At 42.3% G+C, this 23,235-nt stretch overlaps 1 protein-coding gene and 1 long non-coding RNA gene across 6 annotated transcripts in view; one reads left to right on the top strand and one right to left on the bottom strand.

Annotated features, from left to right (window-relative positions):
* The window catches only part of GRM1 (glutamate metabotropic receptor 1), a 169,621-nt gene that overhangs the window by 131,634 nt on the left and 14,752 nt on the right, over positions 1–23,235 (top strand). For 4 of the 5 annotated variants that reach the window (XM_082215208.1, XM_082215209.1, XM_082215210.1 and 1 more), the window contains 4 exons: positions 529–775; positions 6,227–6,395; positions 8,055–8,181; positions 9,633–10,563. In XM_082215208.1, coding sequence (XP_082071334.1) covers positions 529–775; positions 6,227–6,395; positions 8,055–8,181; positions 9,633–10,563 — 1,474 coding nt within the window. Of the gene's footprint in view, positions 1–528; positions 776–6,226; positions 6,396–8,054; positions 8,182–9,632; positions 10,564–14,359; positions 14,439–23,235 lie in introns of those variants that run through there. The other variant, XM_082215211.1, reaches the window with a different exon arrangement.
* LOC309528121 lies at positions 14,494–22,096 on the bottom strand. Its single transcript, XR_014217532.1, has 4 exons — positions 20,911–22,096; positions 16,898–17,007; positions 15,468–15,574; positions 14,494–14,907 (listed from the first exon to the last, which is right to left on the bottom strand). It is a non-coding gene; the product is annotated as an uncharacterized lncRNA (long non-coding RNA).

The raw sequence follows: 23,235 nt of genomic DNA, 5'->3' as shown, positions 1-23,235 counted from the left end.
ATAGGCTCGTAAGGATCATAATAGAATTGTCATATTTTCTGTTGCGTGAAAACAGAGAGATAAAGAGCTGTCCCATGAAGGATTAAAGAAAGAAGGCTGACGTTTTGGATTTATCTCTTCTGGCATAAGGCACAATTGAGGGCCCCCTCCAATACATGAGGGAGGCTTTGAGAAGGGCACAGAAGCACTGAAAGCGAACATATGAGTCTTTTTTGTGATCGCATGTCTTCCTTTCAGTGATATGTATGGGGACATCTTATCATAGGAGAATAGTGAAAAAAGGAGATGCAGGAGAGGCTAACAGTACATTGTATACAAATGGGAATAACAGAATCCCAGACCCTTTTAAAAAGAAGAAAAGGGCAGTCACTTTTTGAGGGGGTAATTTAGAAGTGGGAAGCAGCATGTGGGTGTGCACTGAACTTCCTTCACAGGTTCCCTAAAAAAAAAATCAATGTTTATATATAAATAAGGTCTGGTATTTTTGCATGTTTAAATTTCATCCTATGCAATATCTTTAACTTATAGGCAATGAAAGTTTGGAAGAAAACTATGTCCAGGACAGTAAAATGGGATTTGTTATCAATGCCATCTATGCTATGGCTCACGGCCTCCAAAGTATGCATCATGCCCTTTGCCCAGGACACATTGGACTGTGCGATGCTATGAAGCCCATTGATGGAAACAAACTCTTGGATTTTCTGCTCAATTCTTCATTCATCGGCGTTTCAGGAGAGGAAGTTCGAATTGATGAGAATGGAGATGCTCCCGGAAGGTAAGCAACTATGGCGTCTTGCCTTGTTAATAATCCTAGCTTATACAATTGAAGCAATATGGGGATACATTTAACAGGGATACATTTAACATTTAAATCAGGGGTGGGGAGGGGGGCCCTGTGCTCCTCTAGTTGCTGCTGCACTTCAACTCCCACAAGCCCTAAGCAGCATGGCCAATCGACAGGGATAATGGGAGTTGTAGTTCAGCAACATCTGGAGGACTGCAGGTACTCCATCTCTGCTATGTAGTACAGCAGATGGATAGTACCAGTAAAGGGGAGCAACTTAGCCAACCACCATGTTAATCAACAAAGGAAAAGGCCATTGAGTTTCTTCTTCATATGATAGCGCTAGGCACCAATAAAGAAGGTATTCCAATGAAGCAAAAATAAAACCAAAAAAAGTTTCATGTAAAAAACTGTTGGGGGGGGGGAAATAATTCATTTTCATACTTTTTTTTAATAAGAATGTTTTTATGTTAATTTCCTGCAGTAGAGGTTTAAAGCTCAGTTATATGAAAATACTGTTATGCTATTAAGCTTCAAATTCACACATTTTGCTACAGCATTGCAACGTAATACAAAAAAAGGTAACACCTATAAAAAAAATGAGCAAACACCACTTGTGTAAGAAGCCTCTGGTGGACTCAAAGGCTTAATATAAGGTGTGCAAAGCTGATCAAGAATGCACTCCATATAAGTTTATTCACAAAGAATCACTCATTTTTATATTAAGAATTCTTAATTACATTTATTTTCTTCATTGACGAAATAGCAGAGGCCTTTATATTTGACCATGTATCTATACAAAAATATTCAGTAGGTATCAAAGCAGGAACAAAATAAAATGAAAGAATACATATCAAAAACATTTTATGCTTTGCTGATTATTTCACAATTGACTTCTTTGATGGATCTAATTACGAGCCACAACTTAAATAAATTCTGTAGACTGTCAGATGGTATAAATGTTTTTATTTTTTGCATACTGTGTGTATCAAATTAATGATAGAAAGCAAAGTTCTGTTCTAAAACATGATTCATATACGATATCCAGTACTCCAGTGCAGCATTTGCTAACCAGCCCCAATTCAGATGTTTTGGACTACAACTCCCATCCGTCCCAACTAGCATGCTGTAAAAACAACTATTTAAAACATTCAAAAAAATTAAAGTAAAAACAGCAATAAACTAAAAACATATTAGCAGGTGCTGAAAACAGTGCAGTGAAGGCACTTACCTGATGTCACTAGGCAGGTTCCCAGAGTATAGATGCTGCCACACAAATTAGGAACTGGTATTGGGTGGCACTTGTAATAGTGGCAGTTCTGCACATCAAAGTGGTTGAGCAGACATATTATGGGGTAAGGTGATCTTACAGGTAAACTGGTCCCAAATTGTTAAGGACTTTATATACTAATAGTAACACCTTGAAATTAGCAACCAGTGTTGACACCTGAGCACAGGTGTTCTATGCTTACAAAGTCTCATTCCTTTTAGCAATCGTGCAGCTGCATTCTGCACTAACTGCAAACTATGTACTTAAGAAATATTAAATGAATATATCCCTGCAGATCTTGTGGGCTGGTGTTAGCCGTAGTAAAGATCTATAACAAATATTAAAGGGGGAAATTCTTCAGGTGAGACATAAATAGCCCTGAGTCCTTCACCAGCGCATCAAAACAGGCTAATCTAATGTTCCTTCACAGAAGATAACTGGCTTCTGGAAAAAAAGATAAATGATGTTTATGCAGCCTGGGGTTTCCAAAACTGGGAGGCTTTTTGAGCATCTGGCAAAGTGTGATAAATAGCTGGCATTTTATGGACAGATTAGAGGCCACAGGTTTGACTGGCCATCTATCTGTACTTCATCAAAACACATTGCAAATTCTAGTCAGGTTTTCGTGTCCACTATATGCTCAAAAGCAGAACATTAGAATTAGGCTCAGTCAACAACAGGCATGTCATCAAGGCTGCAGACTAAGCCCCACTGAACTCAATAGGACAAGCATAAGATTGTAAGGTGACATTACAGATGTAACAAACCATGTTGTCATGATAATGTGCATCAGGTTTGTGTGCTGCCCAGGGTGGTAATGCATCCTGCTTTAATGAGAATAGCCTTCTAATTATTATTATTATTATTAATACCCCGCCCATCTGGCTGGGTTTCCCCAGCCACTCTGGGCGGTTTCCAACAAAATACTAAAATACAATGGTCTGTTAAACATTAAAAGCTTCCCTAAACAGGGCTGCCTTCAGATGTCTTCTAAAAGGCTGGTAGTTATTTTTCTCTTTGACACCTGGTGGCAGGGCATTCCACAGGGCAGGTGCCACTACCAAGAAGGTCCTCTGCCTGGTTCCCTGTAACTTCTCGCAGCGCGGGAACCACCAGAAGGCCCTCGGCACTGGACCTCAGTGTCCGGGCAGAATGATGGGGGTGGAGACACTCCTTCAGGTATACTGGACCAAGGCCGCTTAGGGCTTTAAAAGTCAGCACCAACACTTACGAAGGCAGGCCTCTATTTGAGGTCATCCTCTAGTTTAAGAGCTGTCTAGTCTAAGCTCAAGAACTGTAAGAAGGGAGAGCAGGTGCCCTGAAGATGCCACACAACAGTTGACAACTGTGCAACAGACTGAGCAACTGCACTGGTCTAAAGTCTTCCTTGCCATGATGAGATTTTTGTATTTCTATTTAAATTATAGCAAATATTTCCAAATTTGTATCTATACATAGTGTTATGAGTTTTGGGGGGCAGGGATGCCAGACCCCATAATCCCTGGATCTAGCACGTGTTAAAAACTAATAAAATGTTCTAATTCTGGGAAATAGCCAAGCTAGTTTCCTGGTACGGTGATGAGGTTTAAGGGACTCAGTGTAGGTTAGCACTCCCTCAGCAGAAAAGGACAGAGTTTGGAGCAGAAGTGGCAGTGAAGTGATCTAGAAGGAAAGCAGCAAGCTAGAGAGAGAAACAGAATGTTTCAAAGCACAAGGAAAGACAAACCCTGACTAAGTGCCTGGAACTCCTGGAATCTCACACCATTCAGAGATTGGGATGGCATGCAACACTATAAATCAGCTTATGCAAATTTTGTGCATCTCTGTGTCCTGTTTTGCCCACCTTCTTTTAATGATACATTTCCTCTTTTTTGACCACAGGAGTTTGCATTTTATAACAAACTGTGCCTTGTTTCATAATGCAAACTGCAGTCTGGTAGCAAACCATGGTATCAAACCAGGGTCTAGTTTGGTTTGATAACTAGCTATGGTTTGCACAAACCATAGTTTCCCACATTCCCTGTTGTTTTAAGAGCCCCTAGCAAACTGGGGGAAAGCTCAGAAAAAATTACTTGAAATAGTTACATCTAAGCATACAGAAACTAAAGTAAGATGCCCTTGGAACTTTGGGGCATGAAATCTTCCGAAAATACAGTTTACAATTGACTCGCAGAAATGTGAGACAGGAGTTATCTTGTTTCAACCTCAAGGGGAGAAAAAGATTGGGGCACTGTCCTTCTGCTCTTCAGAATCCATTTGATTTGCCTGCCCCTCATTACTATTCAGGACACAAGCACCTGTCTGGCTTTTCTGTACAGTTTTTCTCTGCATCTGTATGGTTGTGACACTCAAGGGAGAAAATGCCTTTGCCTGAGTCTAAAGCCACCAGCTAAACAGACCAAGTGGCTGCCCCGAAAGAATCCTGTCTCTTGCAATTTCTAAGCAAAGTAAAGGGTTTCTAGCTGCTTCTTTCTCCTGTCCCTGAATCTTGATCAAAACACTCCTCTGCTTGCCACCCACAACCATCTTTTCTTCTCTATCTCAACAACCAGCTTGTCTGTCTAGACTCAGTGGTGATTCCGCCTCCTCCTTCCTCTGCTCCTTTCACTCCTACTTCTTTCTTCCCCACCTTGAAATTACTGCTGTCAATTTTCCCTTTTGCACAGTCCCTTTTCCCTGTAAGGAGAAAAAGCAGCATATCGTGGTGGCAGCAAACGACTCCTTACAATGTAGTGCTGGTATGCGGTGGGCAAGGAGCGTGGGCAGAGGGTGAAAAGCCTTTGGAAGCATGTAGGCTGACTTTGTTTTGGTCTTCTGCAAACATAGCCTGCCTCCCATGAGCAGGCGAACAGCAGATTTTCCACTTGGATAACTAAATGTTCATGAGACACTTGCAGAGCCGCCTTCCATCCATTATTAAACACAACCCTGTGATTAATTTATGTCAAGGATTCTCAGAGCACATCATCAGAAGCCTCCGTAAGTCAATGAGAACACGGGTTGGACCTCCACAGGTTTAACAAAGACAGGTGGCTCATCTGCCAGATCACTTTAAAAGGATTTGCCTGCTGTTCCCTGAGAGAAGGTGCCAGGAAAAGAAAAGAATGGTCCCTGAGCCTGCGGGCTTATCTTATCAATGACAGAACCACTTCTTTCAAGCTGGGACTTGCCTCATTCACAGGCAAAATGGGGAGGTTCAGTCTGAAGGGCCAATGGAATTTTAGTGGCTGTTGCATACAAAGATTACAAATGGAGACTGATAAAACTAATGCCATGCCCCATGAGTGTTGGAGAGAGAGCCACTGATAGTTCAAACCCCTGGTGACCACACCGCAGCAGTTCTTCCTTACTCTTCCCTTTCAGACACTGCTAAAAAGACGACAGAGATTTCTTCAGACACTGTTAAAATATATTCAGTCAGAAACCTTCTCCCTGTATAAAGAAACTGATAAATAACATCATCGGATACTGTGTGTTAAGGACTGGTGCTGCAGATTTTGCAGTGAATTTAAAATACTAGTATTATTGAAATGAACTACGGTTTGTTTGAGTGCAGTGAATCCATCCTAGAGTTGGTTTCTTGTAATGGTGCTTTTAATTTGCATTTCTGTTCTAGTCTTGTGAGCTGCTTTGAACACATTAATGTGGAAAAGTGACAATAATAATACAAATAAATAACCACCAAGCTTTTTTTCTCTCTTAAAATTAAAATCATACACGCAATTATTTCCTTATTTCCATTTTTATTTCAATAACTCAGCATTGCATGATTGTGCTTTATATTACTTAATTTAAATGAAACACAGACAATCACCGACACAGGATGGCATCTCCATGCTGCTAAAGCCAAAAGTACCAGCAAGACGGTGGTTCTTTCTTTGATAAATTTACATTAATAGGCAGGTGCCCTGGAATTCTGGTACCCCAAGTAGTTGCCTAGCTTATCTTTAAGCCAGTTATTTCATTGCCCTGACTTGATCCTGACAAACTGAAGGGAAGTTGTGGCCAAAACAGTAACTTCTAAAGATTTGATTTCACATGAAGAGCATGAGCTGAAAGAAGTTAATTGGAAGAAGGCTTCCATTTAGAAGCTGAGCAGAACAGGAAAAAGAGACTCTGGTCTGCCTAGAAATGTTTAATTTGACTTACCGCACTCTGCTCTTGTCCCCCAGGTATGACATCATGAACCTACAGCACATAGAAGCTAACCATTATGATTATGTTTATATTGGGACCTGGCATGAAGGGGTGTTGAATATTGATGACAATAAGATTCAGATGAACAAAAGTGGAATGGTCCGGTCGGTGTGTAGTGACCCCTGTTTGAAGGGTCAAATTAAGGTATGTTGCCAGTGCTTGCTCATCTGAGGTATCTCTATTGTGCAGCGGGTGGGGGAGTTACTGTTAAGATCAGTGGTGTCCAAACTTCTTTCAAGGAGGGCCAGATTTGATGAAGTGAAGGGTCGTAGGGGCCGACAAAAAAGGGCCTTTTTAAAGGATTTTACCCCAGGAAATAAACTGCCACAGGGGCCATATTAAACCAACCTGCGGGACATGCCTGGTTAAGATAAATCGTAGCCATCCCTTGAGACAGAGTGCCATAAATAAATAAATAAATAAATAAATAAATAAGATTCACATAACATTTCAGTAAATCTGCATATCTTTGCAAAAATTTGTTCTGCTTCCAGGAACCATGTGAACAGCATTATTATTATTATTATTATTATTATTATTATTATTAGCCTCTCCTTTGTTGGAGGTTTTAAAGCAGAGGTTGGATGGCCATCTGTCATGGATGCTTTAGCTGAGATTCTTGCATTGCAGAGGGTTGGACTAGATGACTCTCAGGGTCCCTTCTAACTTGCCATTCTATGCCCTCCCATGGTGACCCAGCCCTCCTGAGCATATCGTTGGAGGGTGTGAGGGTCTGAAGCGAGAGTGATAAGAAGTCATCTCCCGCTCCCACTCTTGGAAGGAGAGGCTGGATCCAAGTTTCAGCTTGTTTCCTAGGTATCATCCTGCCACTGTGACACTAATTCCTTTCACTAGCATTCTCTCTTTAAACTTCTAACAAATGCTTGTCCCTTTGGATACATGGAAAGCCTATTGATCTTGCACATGAAACCTGGCTTTAGTTTGTGTAATTAGAACTTTGGTTTCTTCCTCAACTGACTTTCCTTAATGGGGCAGACCGCATTATGTGTACAATCTGCAATGTAAATGTTACTGAACCAAATCAATACCCAGCATATTAGCAAGTTGTAAAATGTAACAGCAGATTCCTTGGGTGGGATTTGTGCTCACAAGCAGTTTTGAACGGCATGCAAAATACCTATCTACCAACTCAGTTTGTATCTCATGCAGTTTGTATCTCATGCAATTCACCATCCACCATGCTCATGTGGCATAAAAGGAGGTATTAATGAGAATATATTGCATGTATAAAGTTAGCTTGAAGGAGCAAAACGTTCCTTTAAAAGGGGACTGGGAATAATTTTTTTAAAACCCTTCAGTTTTAAAGGTTAGTGGAGTCCAAAAAGATCTAAAGAGCCACAGGTTCTCCATCACTAATTTAGTTCAGTATTTATATGAAGAGTTGTTTTTAGATAAAGGTATCTACTTCTTCCATGCTGCAACCAAGGATTCTTTTATATAGAGATGTCAAGGACTGACATTGGGAACACCTGCATGCAAACCATGTGATCCTATGCACTAAATCTGTATCCATTGTAGTTTCCGGGTTTATTTGTTTGCTAGCTTGTGGAGTGGGAGAGGAGAAAGAGTGTTGGAAAGTACAAATGAGAATTTGTACTTGTAAAAAATTAATTTAGACCAAGCAAGTTGAGACATGAATACAAGTTGAAAGATTCGGTTATCACTATTTCCCAAGGCTGTGTTTCACTGCGCTACACATTATATTACTCTAGTGAAATCGAGATGCCATTTAATATATTTTTAAATAACATTTTCCATTGTTTTTTGGGGGGTTTATTGCAGGTTATAAGGAAGGGAGAAGTAAGCTGCTGCTGGATCTGCACAGCTTGTAAGGAAAATGAGTTTGTGCAGGATGAGTTCACATGCAAAGCTTGTGACCTGGGATGGTGGCCCAACACAGAACTGACAGGTATTGCAACTGAGAGGGAGAGTGTGCTTAAATACAAAGGGGAAATGCCGTGTGTGTGTGTGTGTGTGTGTGTGTGTGAGGCCATTGGTCCATTGAGCTACGTATTGTTGACACTAACTGGGAATTGCTCTCCAGGGTTTCAGGGAGTGATGCTCCATTCCTGGAGATGTCAGGAATTGAAATCTTGTGGCTGGTGCACGCCTCTGTTATATACTGAGATCTTCCTCAGAGGCCCTTCTCTGGGTGCCCATGTCATCTATTTAAGGTGGGGATCAATGGAGAAGAGAGCTGTGGCACCTCACTCATGTAAACTATTTTCTTAGAAGCACATCTAGTGCCTTTGATCTGCCAGGCACAGAACTTTTTATTTTCCCACATCTTACTTCCATGTATTTATCCCCTGCTATTATTGTTTCCAGCATGGCCTTTTTCTGTTTGGTGTGTGTGTGTATCAGGTATTGTTAACCACTCTGAAAATGTTGAATTAAAAGTGGCAAATAAATCAAGGGTCTTTAGGCATTCCCCCCCCCCTTAAAGATGGCCTCCAGGTCATTAACTCAAGCTTGTTCCAAATGCTTGGAAATGTTGTATATTTTAAAGAATCTAAAACAGCAGGTATATTTACAATAGTTTATCACCACATGTCTTATTATGCTTGACTATAGCAGCACTGAGTCTGCTGGAACATTGTGAGGGAGTTAAATTGTGTGCGACAAATAATTATTTAAAACATCCAACCCGTACATTTCTTGGAAACGTCTGTGCCTTTTTCCTGTGCACAGCAGGCACATAAAATGCAAGCATATACAGACATTACTGTACATTCCCATGCCTACACTTTCAAAACAATAACTTTTAGCTAATCAAATATGTTAGCACATGACATTGGTCAGTTAGCATAAACATGCTAAGAAAATAAAAATGTAGCTACTTTTAAAATGATATGCAATACAAATAGGTGTGGTTTTCTGACTCTACAGGTCACACCACCAAGCCATGTTCTCAAATGATCATGCTGCTGGATTATGTCAGACAGAATAAGAACTGGTATACAGGTTATTAAAAGAGTGTGATTATATTTAAAAGAAAAGCCATGACTATAATTAATCCTTTTATTATCTAGCTTTGCTTAATAATAGCAAAAATATTCCAAGTTCTTTCTTTCTTTTCTTCCTTCTTTCCTTCTCTCTAATTTAGTTTTTGCATAGAGTAAAAAAATTCTACCCTTCCAATATTGGGATGGAGGTATAGAGATAAACTATAATGATTTGTAAGTCATTATTATGTATGTAAGCCACCCCAGAAATGTTAGAGTTATTGGGTATAGACTTTAAAAATAAATTACACTTGATAAATAAATATCTGTTAATTCAAAGTTTCTCTTTGGAAAAAATGCTTTTTCTCTAGCTACACATTTAAACTTATCTGTCTTTCTTTTCTGTATCCTTTAGGCTGCGAACCCATCCCTGTAAAATATCTGCAGTGGCGTGACATTGAGTCCATTGTGGCAGTGGCCTTCTCTTGCCTGGGTATCCTGGTCACCCTGTTTGTTACGCTTATCTTTGCCCTCTATAGGGACACCCCTGTTGTCAAATCCTCCAGTCGGGAGCTTTGCTATATTATACTTGCCGGGATCTTCCTTGGCTACATCTGCCCCTTTACCCTGATTGCTAAGCCCACTGTCACCTCATGCTACCTCCAGCGCCTCCTCGTGGGGCTTTCCTCTGCCATGTGCTACTCTGCCCTTGTAACCAAAACCAATCGCATTGCACGCATCCTAGCAGGGAGCAAGAAAAAAATTTGCACCCGCAAACCACGCTTCATGAGTGCTTGGGCCCAAGTCCTCATTGCCTCCATCTTGATCAGTGTGCAGCTGACCTTGGTGATTACCCTGATCATCATGGAGCCCCCTTTCCCCATCCTTTCCTATCCTAGCATCAAGGAAGTCTTCCTGATCTGCAACACCAGCAACTTAGGTGTGGTGGCCCCAGTGGGCTACAACGGACTCCTTATCATGAGTTGCACTTACTATGCCTTCAAAACTCGCAATGTGCCCGCCAACTTCAACGAAGCCAAGTACATTGCCTTCACTATGTACACAACGTGTATCATCTGGCTGGCCTTTGTACCTATATACTTTGGGAGCAATTACAAGATCATCACTACTTGCTTTGCGGTGAGCCTGAGTGTGACAGTAGCTCTGGGGTGCATGTTCACACCCAAGATGTATATCATCATTGCCAAGCCCGAGAGGAACGTCCGCAGTGCCTTCACCACTTCAGATGTGGTGCGTATGCATGTTGGGGATGGGAAGACACCTTGTAGGTCCAACAATTTCCTCAGCATATTCCGGCGGAAGAAGCCAAGTACTGGAAACCCAAAGTAAGTAACTTGACTTTGTGCATCTGTCAGTCTTTCTACTTTCTTAGTCTTTCCCCATTTTCAGGAACCTTCTTACTTTTTCAACAAGGTTTGTGATTCTGCTACAACTTCTTTACATGAGGAAACAATGGAGGAAATGAGATCTGAACTCTGGCATAGTCTACAAGAATAACCTGTTCTTCCTCTCTGCTTCTCCTGTGCTACGTGTCAGGTGCAACAGGCCTCCATGCTTTTCTGCCATTGACCCCCAACCCTGCCTTTAACCTATTCTGCTTCGGTACACAGTGACATGCATACAAAATGGCGGTCACTTTTTACACTGTAAAATAGCAACAAATCTTGGTAGCCATGTTTCTACACTTGTTCAAAAATATTTTTTAATGCTTATCACAGTATTGCCACATATGGAGACGGCGGCCCCCGGCTGGTGAGCAATAATCCCTATTATACTTGTTGACTGGTTAAGACTGAGTTGAAATAACAACAACAACAACAACAACAACAATTTATTATTTGTACCCCGCCCATCTGGCTGGGTTTCCCCAGCCACTCTGGGCGGCTTCCATAGAAACCAAAAATACACTAAAATATCACACATTAAAAAGTTCCCTGAAGATGTCTTCTGAATGTCAGGTAGTTGTTTATCACTTTGACATCTGATGGGAGGGTGTTCCACAGGGCGGGCGCCACTACCGAGGAGGCTCTCTGCCTGGTTCCCTGTAGCTTTGCTTCTCGCAATGAGGGAACCGCCAGAAGGCATTCAGCGCTGGACCTCAGCGTCCGGGCAGAACGATGGGGGTGGAGATGCTCCTTCAGGTATACTGGGCCGAGGCCATTTAGGGCTTTAAAGGTCAACACCAGCACTTTGAATTGTGCTCTGAAACGTACTGGGAGCAATGTCTTTCAAGACCGGTGTTATGTGGTCTCGGCGGCCGCCCCCAGTCACCAGTCTAGCTGCCGCATTCTGGATTAGTTGTAGTTTCCGAGTCACCCTCAAAGGTAGCCCCACGTAGAGCGCATTTCAGTAGTCCAAGCAGGAGATAACTAGAGCATGCACCACTCTGGCGAGACAGTCCGCGGGCAGGTAGGGTCTCAGCCTGCGTACCAGGTGGAGTTGGTAGACAGCTGCCCTGGATACAGAATTGACCTGCGCCTCCATGGACAGCTGTGAGTCCAAAATGACTCCCAGGATGCGCACCTGGTCCTTCAGGGGCACAGTTACCCTATTCAGGACCAGGGAGTCCTCCACACCGGCCTGCCCCCTGTCCCCCAAAAACAGTACTTCTGTCTTGTCAGGATTCAACTTCAATCCATTAGCCGCCATCCATCCTCCAACCGCCTCCAGGCACTCACACAGGACCTTCACCGCCTTCACTGGTTCTGATTTGAAAGAGAGGTAGAGCTGGGTATCATCTGCATATTGATGGACACCCAGTCCAAACCCCCTGATGATCTCTCCCAGCGGCTTCATATAGATGTTAAAAAGCATGGGGGAGAGGACGAAACCCTGAGGCACCCCACAAGTGAGAGCCCAGGGGTCTGAACACTCATCCCCCACCACCACTTTCTGAACACGGCCCAGGAGGAAGGAGCGAAACCACTGTATAACAGTGCCCCCAGCTCGCAGCCCCTCTAGATGGTCCAGAAGGATGTTATGGCCGCTGAGAGATCCAGCAGAACCAGGAAACAACTCTCACCTTTGTCCCTAGCTCGCTGGAGATCATCAACCAGCGCGACCAAGGCAGTTTCAGTCCCATGATGAGGCCTGATTCCCAATTGGAAGGGATCCAAATGGTCCACATCCTCCAGGCGTGCCTGGAGTTGTTCAGCAACCACGTGCTCAATCACCTTGCCCAAGAATGGAAGATTTGAGACTGGGCGATAGTTGGCCATACTGGCTGGGTCTAAAGATGGTTTTTTAAGAAGCGGTTTAATGACCGCCTCTTTCAGCGGATCTGGGAATGTTCCCTCACAGAGGGAAGCATTCACCACCCCGCAGAGCCCATCACCCAGCCCTTCCCGGCTTGCTTTTATTAGCCAGGATGGGCAAGGATCAAGGAGACAAAGCTAGCCTGAACACTCCTGTCTTGGAAGAAATATTTAGTCTGAAATGCAGCTGTGCATTGATTTTCCCCAGCCTAGAGCTTAGGAGACAGATGTTGCTTCAAGCAATGAAGCAGTTTAGACTGGAAGCTTAAATAGAAGCTGTCAGCCAACCCCTGATCTGAGCAGGTGCCTTCATGCACCTCCACTTCTCCCATATAGCTTCGCATGCAGCTACCCAGGCATTTCATCAGTGGCTATGAAGTTCCTGCTTGGTTAGCTGACTCTTCTGCTTCTGAGGCCCAGGGGGAGGTACGGAGATCTGAGAGGCAGGTGGTGTGGGGACCTCCCATTCTGGGGCAGAAGTATCTGTGTCCATTTGCTCCCCAGTGGAGCTCTGCTGGATGGTTTTGCACCCGCTGCTCCTCCTCTGAGGAGACCTCAGATTTGAGGTCTGGGCAGGGCAGAACCCCAGCAGTGCACTTTCAATGTAGTCCTATCTATGGCAGCTAAGTAAACTGGGAAGATTTCTAATTGCTATTCCAGATCCAGGGTTTTCAGCTCTCTTGCTTAGCATAATATGAACAGCCATGATGGAGTGGCTACTCTCACCCAAACCACCTTGCAAGCTATTGAACTGTGCAGCACGTTTCTAGCAATCAGTCAAATTCAATTTAAACCAATGTAGACTTCAGCTGAATGAATATTTACCTAAGAAATAGTACGGTAATTCTCAAATTGTTTATGGATCAGGTTTCAAGGCTTGGTAAGGAAATTACATCTTCTTGCTCTGTTATATGAGAGTGACAGAGCCTTACAAAAAGTTAACCTAAACGTTATTATTTTTTTACACTTCAAGATGTGGAATCCCAGTAATTCTTCTGTCTAGAGATATAATTACATACAACCCTTCCAAAGGAAATTAACAGTTAGATATTTATTGAGCTAGATAGAGAGTATGGGATGGGATGGAATGGAATGGAACGTCTAAATCTAGAAAGGGATTTCTCAACTAAAAAAAACAGAAGTATACACTCACTTTAATAGTACAAGGTAGATGGTTTTGGAGAGTTTCATGAACATCATCAGACTATTGCTCTTGTATTACAGTGGTACCTCAGGTTAAGTACTTAATTCATTCTGGAGGTCTGTTTTTAACCTGAAATTGTTCTTAACCTGAAGCACCACTTTAGTGAATGGGGCCTCCTGCTGCCGCCGCGCCGCCGGAACACAATTTCTGTTCTCATCCTGAAGCAAAGTTCTTAACCCGAGGCAGTGGCGTAGCGTGGGGGGTGCAGGGGGGCGGGGCCGCACCGGGCGCAACATCTGGGGGTTAGGGTTAGGGGGCGCAAATCCACGGGTTAGGGGGCGCAAATCCACGGGTTAGGGGGCGCAAATTACTTGCCTTGCCCCGGGTGCTGACAACCCACGCTACGCCACTGACCCGAGGTACTATTTCTGGGTTAGCGGAGTCTGTAACCTGAAGCGTATGTAACATGAAGCGTATGTAACCCGAGGTACCACTGTATATGCATAGTTGATTAAACTAATAGGATTTTAGCCAGTCTTATTTAAATCTTGGACCAGTTGGCAACAGTTGTCTAGCTTAGAGTAATAGATAAAGATGAACCGGATCATCTTGATTAGCTCTGCAGAAGTTTCAACTCTACTGGATGTCCTAGTCTGATGTCACCAAGGTTTCAAATTCCGGATGGTTCTGAGCCAATTTTCTGGCCATCTGTTTCTTTCACAGAGTGCATGCCAAAGAGACAGAACATTGTAAACTGCAATATAGAGACAGGTACTATTTTCCTTGAATGTAATTCAACGTAATTTTCACAGCTCTCAGTATATTTTCTCTCTGAAATAACTTTATTTGTTGGGTAAAGATAATGGGTAATTGCTGTTGATGTTTCACAGTCAGTAACAGACTGGGTTCTAAGGATTCTCACCAAAGTGATTTTGTGCGCCTTGAATCACGAGCAACTTCAACCACTCTTTTTCTCCACTCTTAGCAATGATTTCAAATCAACTAATAACAGAACCTGGACTAACCCCTTCAAATGTAATTTTGAATGACAGGGAATGGAACTAAACTGGAGGAGCAATATTCGCCTTCTATATTGTTCATTCATAATTTAGACTTTGCACTCAGCCTTAAGTACATATTACAAGAAAACGTTTCTCTTCCTTTGGCCACTAAACAATCTGATGCATTTTGAAAAGCACTGAGCACATTCTTGAGATATTTTCCTTCTCTCTCTCCCGCTGGCTCTTCCCCACCCAGGAAGTATGTAATGACTGAAACAAACAAAAACAAACGGTCATTGTACCTTTACTGTGACCTGGAACTAAAAGCCAATTAGTTTGTTAATATGCCTTCTGTATTTTGTGTTTGTTCAGGGCACATGGATCATTAACACACCCAAAATAAAAGCAGCAATGTGACCTAAGTCTCCTAATAGGCTGCTGGTGCCAGCCTTAGCATTCACAAGGGCTTGCTTGCAAGGCAGGAATATGCTGCTGCAGCAGCAAATCTGTTTTCAAGTGGGGGCACACAGCCATGCTATTATTATGCACCAACATAAACATGCTGATGGGCATCCCAGAAGATAACTTTGGCTTTAAAGCACTGCGTCAGCAGCCCAAGATAAGCTATATTTGCACTTCTTGAGAAGATAATCATAGAGTTGGGAGAACTCAATGATCATCTAAGGCAGAGAGGCTGGATTTGCCATGACTAAGCCATCTCTGACTGATGTTTACTCAGCTTGATGTAGGCAAGAAAGCCCACACAGCTTCCCCATCTATTTCCCTGGCCAGTAGCTCTCCACTAGCCTGAATATAAAATGTAATCTTACCTTTTCGTCATGTAAATCAGCTACCTCTTGTTAGGAAAAGGCACTCAGCCAGTTGCTGATTCCTAATGGAATAAACAAGGGAAACAGTTGCTATTCTGGGAGGATATCTGGGAAGATAAATTCAGAAAGAGAAGACTCAATGTCCTGAGGATGCATTGCGAATATATGACCATAATATTGGAAGTATGAGCTGATTCTCTACTTTTTAAAATTCAATTTCAGAGGATTTATTTTACCTTTCTAACCTTTGTGATAGATACAGAAATGTGTATAGATAGCTGGTTTCTAATTCCTGTGTCAAAGAATACTTATCAATAGATCTAGGGCATTAACCGCCTTTATTCAGGGTCTCCTAAGTTCTGGCTAAAGACAGTTTCTTTGGAGCAGGACACAGAGCGGAGCTGCTGCCATCAGCCTTCAATGGACTGCTTCGTTTTCCCAGGCTAAAGGCATGTTGCAAAGCATCTAGACACTTTTTAAACTGTTAACAACAGTTTAACAGTAGTCCTAGAAATGTTAGATCAAGTGAGATACTTTTATTGGTGAAACACTGAGAGACAGACTTCAGTAAAAGGAGCAATTCAAAAATGGAAAATAAAACAATACAACTTGAGATGAAGGTCAAGTGCTGGTGTTAAACATAACTCAAAATGGATTAATTCAGTGCAAACAGCTGTCCTTATTTGCTCTGTAGACACTGAATTCCTTTAAATTGTTGCTAATCTTCATTTTTCTTGAACGTTCACCTGTCCAAAGCCTGATTTTGATTGTAAGTGAAAAAGCTGTTGGGAGGTCATTCTTAACTCACTTACTTGGAAGTTAAGTTCCACTGAAATAAATAGGGCTTATTTCCAAGTGATGATGTTTAAGGACATGTTATGAATTCCTGGGGAAAGGGGCTGGACTGTTGTTTTTAAACAACTAAATTAACAACCTGGGAAACAGAGAAATAATACGAAACAGCAAAAATAAGGACAGGAAGGAAGACAGGCAGGATATGCAGTGAGGCAAAAAAAGAAGAGATTCATTCATGCATTACATAGAGGGTGTGAAATGGGTTATTCTCAGCTATGAAAAAGCATTTTTTCTAGCTTAATCTTTCAGCATGTGACTCTGCCTAATAAATTCACTTAAAACTCTCCAGATTCTGCACTTAATAAAAACAATTCCATAAAGAATTTCTAGTTTAGTATTCTGAAAGATAGGCTATTTATTATTAAGTGATTTGGCCAACACCCCACACCGTATGCTGGAAAGCCAGGGTGATAACTCACCCTTTAATTGCCCAACTCAGCTATTAAACCCAGAGTTCACCTTTCCTCTTTCTGTGGCTCCGTTCATGAAAATATATTTACCACAAATCATTCACCATCCCATTTTGGAACAGACTAAAGCAAAGAGTCTAGAGTGAATACAATGTAATCAAATACCTCATTACTCACTGCTGTAGGATAAACACTTCTACATTGTAAGATGCCCATGAAGGAAGGAAATTCAAAGGTATCTCTTTACTGAGAATCCATAAATGTCCTCAGAAATCCTGTGGGATGGAAACATTTACTCCTCAGAAGCTTTGGAATGGGTCAGAGGGCCCCATATGTTAATAACCAGGTGTTGTTCTTTGCTTTGGGATTGATTTTAATGAAGAGTGGGCTATAAATCAGATAGATAGATGATAGATGACAAATAGGCAGGCAAACAGACAGACAGACAGACAGACACATAGCTGCTGTGGTCACCCCTGGGCCAGCACATCATCCCTGTCTTGTGGGTGAAAATGTGCCTAGGGTCTTACCATCTTTGCAGATGCCTCTTAATTTTTCTCATAGAAATGTCTCCATCATAGGAAGTCTGTCTCCCACTGGAGCACTATGACAAGCCCTCAGAAGAATGCAAACTTGATCAGTGGTGCAGCTAAAAACATGTACCATGTACATGCTCCATAACTAATGTCCCTTTGTCTTTTCAGTAGAGAAGACTGCCATACCTCTAATTTTGATCTCTGTAATTGCTATCGTTCATGCTCAGTGCATTTTTCAGCTATTATTTATTATTTCTTTGTGAAATGTATAATGCCATCCAGCAGGTGACCCCAGGGCAGAAAATACATGGGTTCATTAAAACACAGCACAGTAAAAAAGAAGATGGAGAAGATAGAGGAGGAGAAGACACATAGGCATGTGGTACCCAATTTAGAACGGCTTATATGAGTGCTTCCCAATGGTGTGCTCTGACCCACTTGAAAAATAAGGCACCATGTAACAGCAGTGGCATAGCATGGGGGAGGCAGGGGGGGCCTTGGCCCCAGGCACAAATTTCTGAGGGGGCACAACCAGGCACCCCCACAACAGATTCCCTCATCGAGGTTGGAGCTGTGAAGAGGCAAGCTGCTCCCGGGTCGGGCCTTTGGGCTGGGGCTGCAGCGGTGCCTCCTCCTTCTTGTGGCCAACAAGGAGGTGTCTGTGTGCACCCCACCCCTGAGCCAGCCAAGAGGGAGGGAGGGGGAGGGCACCACCACCCACTGAGGACAAGGGGAGGAAGAGAAAGGTGGGAAAGCACTGTTGGAGCCACATGCGTTGCCCAGAGCGCCACACTGCAAGGACAGGAGGGCAAGGCAACACAACACAACAGCATTCCTAGTTTCACATTTCTCTGCCTATCTCTGCTTCCAGGTTGGGGCTAGTTTGCAAGGAGAGACTCCCTTGATTAGCTGCTGGCCAGTGAAGGGCTTGAACACTGCCCTGTCCACCAGATGGGCGCAATACTTGCCCCACCCCGGCGCTGGCAACCCACACTGTGCCCCTGTGTAACAGTCACTCTGCCTGACAGAATATGGATTGTGATGGAATTTCCTGATACAACATGGATTAGTTACAGTTGATAGGTGAGGGACTTTGTCAAAATATTTTTGAGAGTCAAAGCATCTTCTACGTGATCAGCCCCATCCACATATTTGCCAACACTTCCAGAGAACTCTAAAAGAAAAGTCATGCTGATTCTTCTTCAGCAAGACTTGTTCTTCTACATGCTTGGTAATTCTATACAGTCGTACCTCGGGTTAAGAACTTAATTCATTCTGGAGGTCCATTCTTAACCTGAAACTGTTCTTACCCTAAGGTGCCACTTTAGCTAATGGGGCCACGCAATTTCTGTTCTCATCCTGAAGCAAAGTTTTTAACCTGAGGTACTATTTCTGGGTTAGCAGAGTCTGTAACCTGAAGCGTCTGTAACCCAAGGTACCACTGTATTGAATAATGTTTTCCATAAATTTACCAAGAACAGAACTGATTTCCTGGATTCCCAGATCTCTTGATAAAAATTGGTTTTGCATTGCTCTGTGAGGCACTTATATTTGTATCTTAGGCAGACAGAGGACGGGTTTGTTCCCAAACCCCCAAATTTTAGAACAAAATCATGTTTTATTCTTTACTGTTTGTTATTCAGATTTTACCAATTATTCTGACTTCGGTAAATGCACCTTTTCCCAAATACTGCAGGCAGGCGTGCAGCTAACACAAAACAATAATTAAAGATTTCAATGCCAAGCATCTACCCCAGACAGTCATACATTTGCCAACATTGCTGGCTCAACTTCAGTCCTTTTGTAGGACACACAGGACTGTGACAAATAATGGCTGTTTTCCAGGTCTTCCTTTTGTGTGAGATGAATTTCAAGTAGGAAGTTCAACAAGCTTAGATGTGTTTTATATTGTCAGCTTATAGATTTAAGAGAATATTTAAAGCACCCACGAGATGCAGTTTAACTGTCACAGTTAAAATGGGTTTGTGGGGTGGGTGGGTGTAAATACAATGGAAACTAATGCAGCCAACGAGATCCGAATTAACATTTAAACCTTGATTGCATGAAAGCCGAAGGCCTGCTCAATCGATTCAGTCTCTCTATTTATACTTTGCCTCATCTCATTTGCATTTAATTTCACAGCGTAGGCTGCTGTGGCCCTGTCCAATGCAAATGAATAGGGACACACACTCAAGTTATTCCATATTACTCTATGTAGCCACGTTGCCAGGTATAGATTTCCGAGTCAGATTGGGATGGAATGAGCATGGGAACGTCACAGTTCAAGCACACATTCCAGCCAGGCAAAAGCACTGGAGAAGGACCAGGGACGGGCACGGTCTGGGCAGAGGGGTGTATCTGGAGAGAGTATTGAAGGCCAAATAGAGGGACCTGGAGAGCCACTCTTGGCTCCCTGGCCTGAGGTTCCTGACCTCTGATCCACAGCAAGTTAATAGAGCTTTCCCACCGCATACGTCATAGCTGGCATTCCAAATTGTGCATTTATCATTCTGTTCCTGCCTTCTTACATAGTCAGTAGCAAGATCATTGATTCAATTATGCAGTGTTGTTTTTCTGTAAAAAGCTATTATAAAATTGAAAATTTTACCTAGAGTTCCAACTTTCTCATCCATCTTCCTATTTTAATTACTCCATCCATGACGCAATTTAAACAGACAAAATAAGATAAGATGATTTATACGGCACAATAAGTGCCAAAACATCTTCCTCTACTCGGTTTTGGTATGATAAAGAAGTTGCCAAATGGATTATACTAAGCCAAGAAAGTCTTGCTGTCAGCCAAGGTCCTACAAGGAAGGGAAAATATTTGGAAACAAACAAGTTCCACATTCTAGATTATGATTGGTAAAGAAAAAGCGATTTATATGTGTTGTATATGCAATATAACATTCTGCCACCATTCTGCACTGTGGAGTCCTGTTTTTCTCTACTTGTTTTCCCTGTTTACATTTACAACACGTTTAACTGAAACACTTCTTTGATGTGTCTAGATCCAGCCTTTGTATAAAATCAGCATGTTAAATTAAGTGCTTTACCATCACCTCAGTCAGCAATTGTCTGCAATACAGATTAAGTGAAATAGCTTGAAATGAGTTTGGATAGCCCAAGAGGGTCTTAGACTTTCCAGCTCCATGCCCCATGTCCAAATGTTTTGGAACTGCAGAGTAGGTAAAAATAAAAATTTTGCTTTCTGCAATTAGTCGTGAAGGGGAAACTGTTCAACTTTTAAAAGCCAAACATTCCCCCAGGTTAACAACAACCCCCTGATAGGAACTTTAGCAATTCTTTGGATTCTGATTATAATATAAAACAAAATTGCATCTCAATATTGAGGAGGTTTTGCAATTTTACAAAACGTTCCATGCTTCCCATGTTGGAGGTCACAAATGTATCCCTGTGGAAAACATAAGGCAATGCTTTCGTCATGGCATAACATGTCAGGAATAATCCACACACCAGTTACAATTTAATTTCCTGCTTGACTGGATCTCATACTACGCTTTCTTGTATTGGTACCTTTGTGAATATACGTATATTTCATTTGAGCAATAGGAAGAAACAACAATTCAGTTAGCCTGACATGGAGAAATGTCTCCATTTAAGAGTGAAAACTGTTCTCACCTGTATCAAGTGTTTATTTTGGTGCCATCCCATTTTGAAGTCCTTATATCCATATCAGAAGTTCCATTTTTCTTCTTATTGGCTCAGATAAAAGCTCAGCTTTGCAGATAAGTATCTGGTGCGCAAATGAGATATGAGAATCTTTCCTTTTTATGGAGTCTTTCTGGCAGAACTTGCAGTGACAGCATCTTACTTAGGGTAGAACTATTCTGGGGTAGGGGACAAGTTTGCATTGTGATAAAACTGTTTTTCTTACTGAATAAGCAGAGTAGTAGTTCAATGGGTCATGAAAATTATGTTTTCTAAATGTTTGTTCTCGGGGATGGGGTGTTTTGCCACTGCGCTTGAGGGATCGCTGCACGTACTCTCCTCAAAACAAAGATATATATGTGTCACTATCCATCACTACGGAGACATGCTGCAATAAAATAAAATGCAAAGGAGAGTCATATTCTACAGCTCTGAACCGCTTCAGGTTTCTTTACACCTTTCACAGGAACATGGGATATAACTTGTATTTATGATCTAGAGTTCCTGAGATGCAAGAGTCTCACAGACTTTTCACCTAAAAATAACCCTTACAAGTCTATTCAGAAGGGAGATCCTTATATGCATCTGTGGGCACAAGTACCTGCTGCTGGCTATGAAGATACCTAGTCTGGAACTTAAGATGCCCTGAGAGTTAAGCCAGTGTAGTGGTAATGCAAAACATAGAAGGCCAGGAGTGCTGGGCGGTGAAATTTTTCGTAGGTCAGGGCCAGAGGCGCCAGCTTGTGAAAACAATGGGGGGCGGCTCTTGGACGCCGTCAGACCTCCCTCCCTTAGCCAGAAGCTTCCCAGATTTTGGGAAGGAGGTGCCAGGCTTTAATGCTTTAATATTCTAATTTACCAGTGACATTTAGGGAACTAGCATAGTCTGACTACATGCCACTGAAGGCCAGGGTTCAAATCCAGACTCAGACATGAAGCTCACTGTGTGGCTTTGGGCCAGTCATGTTGTCTCAGCCTACCTCACAGGGTTACTGTGAGGATAAAATGGAGAGGGTGGGGGAGCATGTAGGCTTCTGCGAGGTCCTCAGAGGAAAAGTGGAATATAGTAGTAGTAGTAGTAACCATCATCACATTTCATCGAACTCGTTGGGACATTCTGTCACATAATGCTGACATTTCAACAATCTTATGAAGCCACCTCATGCACTAACGGCAACTTTAGGGCCCAGGTGCCAGCGCCAGGGCTGTTGGTAGGTGGAGATTTTTGTGATTAGTTCTATATCTCCACCAAGCACCCTACACTTGGGGAGAAATTTGAGGAATTATATATGTTCAAGTTTCTGTGATTAAGCTGTTCATCGCTGCACCGTGTTAATGGACAAACTACCCCAGGGTAATCGGGGCACGACCCTTCAGTTTGGCCTATGCAAATGAAGAAGTGGAAATAGGCAGATAGGATTCTCAGTCGCTTCCCTTAAACCATACCTGACAAACGAAATTGAGTACCGTGCATTAGGATCGGGGTTGGGGAGCAGCTCCGGCGGTTTCAATCCTATTGCATCAAATCCCTTACCTGAACATACTGTTCTCCCTAATTTGAACCAAGACAAGTAGATAATTAACACATAATGATGCACATCATTTTTCAACCAGGAGTCAAATGCTCACATATCAGGCTGCCTTTAAACTTGGACTAGTTAATCAGAAACATTGTGAATTTGAAAGGCCTAATAAAAAAGGCCACAGTTGCTAAGCTTCAGACTGTCATTGCATATATAATTTCTTGTTTTGGAGAGCCTCTCATTGCTGGTAAAGGTTTAAATTGTGAGTGAGACACCAAGGTGAATAGAATGAATGCAAGGAAACGACCCTGGAATGAGACTGACTTGCACTTTTAAATTACATCAAAAAATTCAAGTAATCATTCAATCAAATAATCCTTCATTTTCTGAGCCAAATGCAATCTTAATACTATGCATACTGATTATTTGGTCAAGAGCAAAAATTGCAGAGTTTTGTTCTACATGCTTTTAGAGCAAAACTTCATTGTTTGTCTTTTTGCAGAATTCTGTCTGGCAGAAGATCTGTGCCAGGAAATAGCAATGCTGACACTAGGTGAATAAATTTCCTTTGAAATCCGGGATCACATCTTCTGTGAAATACGCAACCTGCCAGAATGTCATGTGTAGGGCACCATATCCCTCCTTCTCATCAAGGTTATAGTTCCCTCTATTCTGGTGAAACCAACCAATCAGCTGTATGCAACAAAATCCTTGCATACACACAGAGAGCAATCCTAACACAACGACACTAAACAAAATATTCCCTGAACCC

This window comes from Podarcis vaucheri (genome assembly GCF_965113315.1).
Source record: "Podarcis vaucheri genome assembly, chromosome: 3".
Classification (NCBI taxonomy): Eukaryota; Metazoa; Chordata; class Lepidosauria; order Squamata; family Lacertidae; genus Podarcis; species Podarcis vaucheri.
This window is presented reverse-complemented; position numbering and strand designations above follow the sequence as displayed.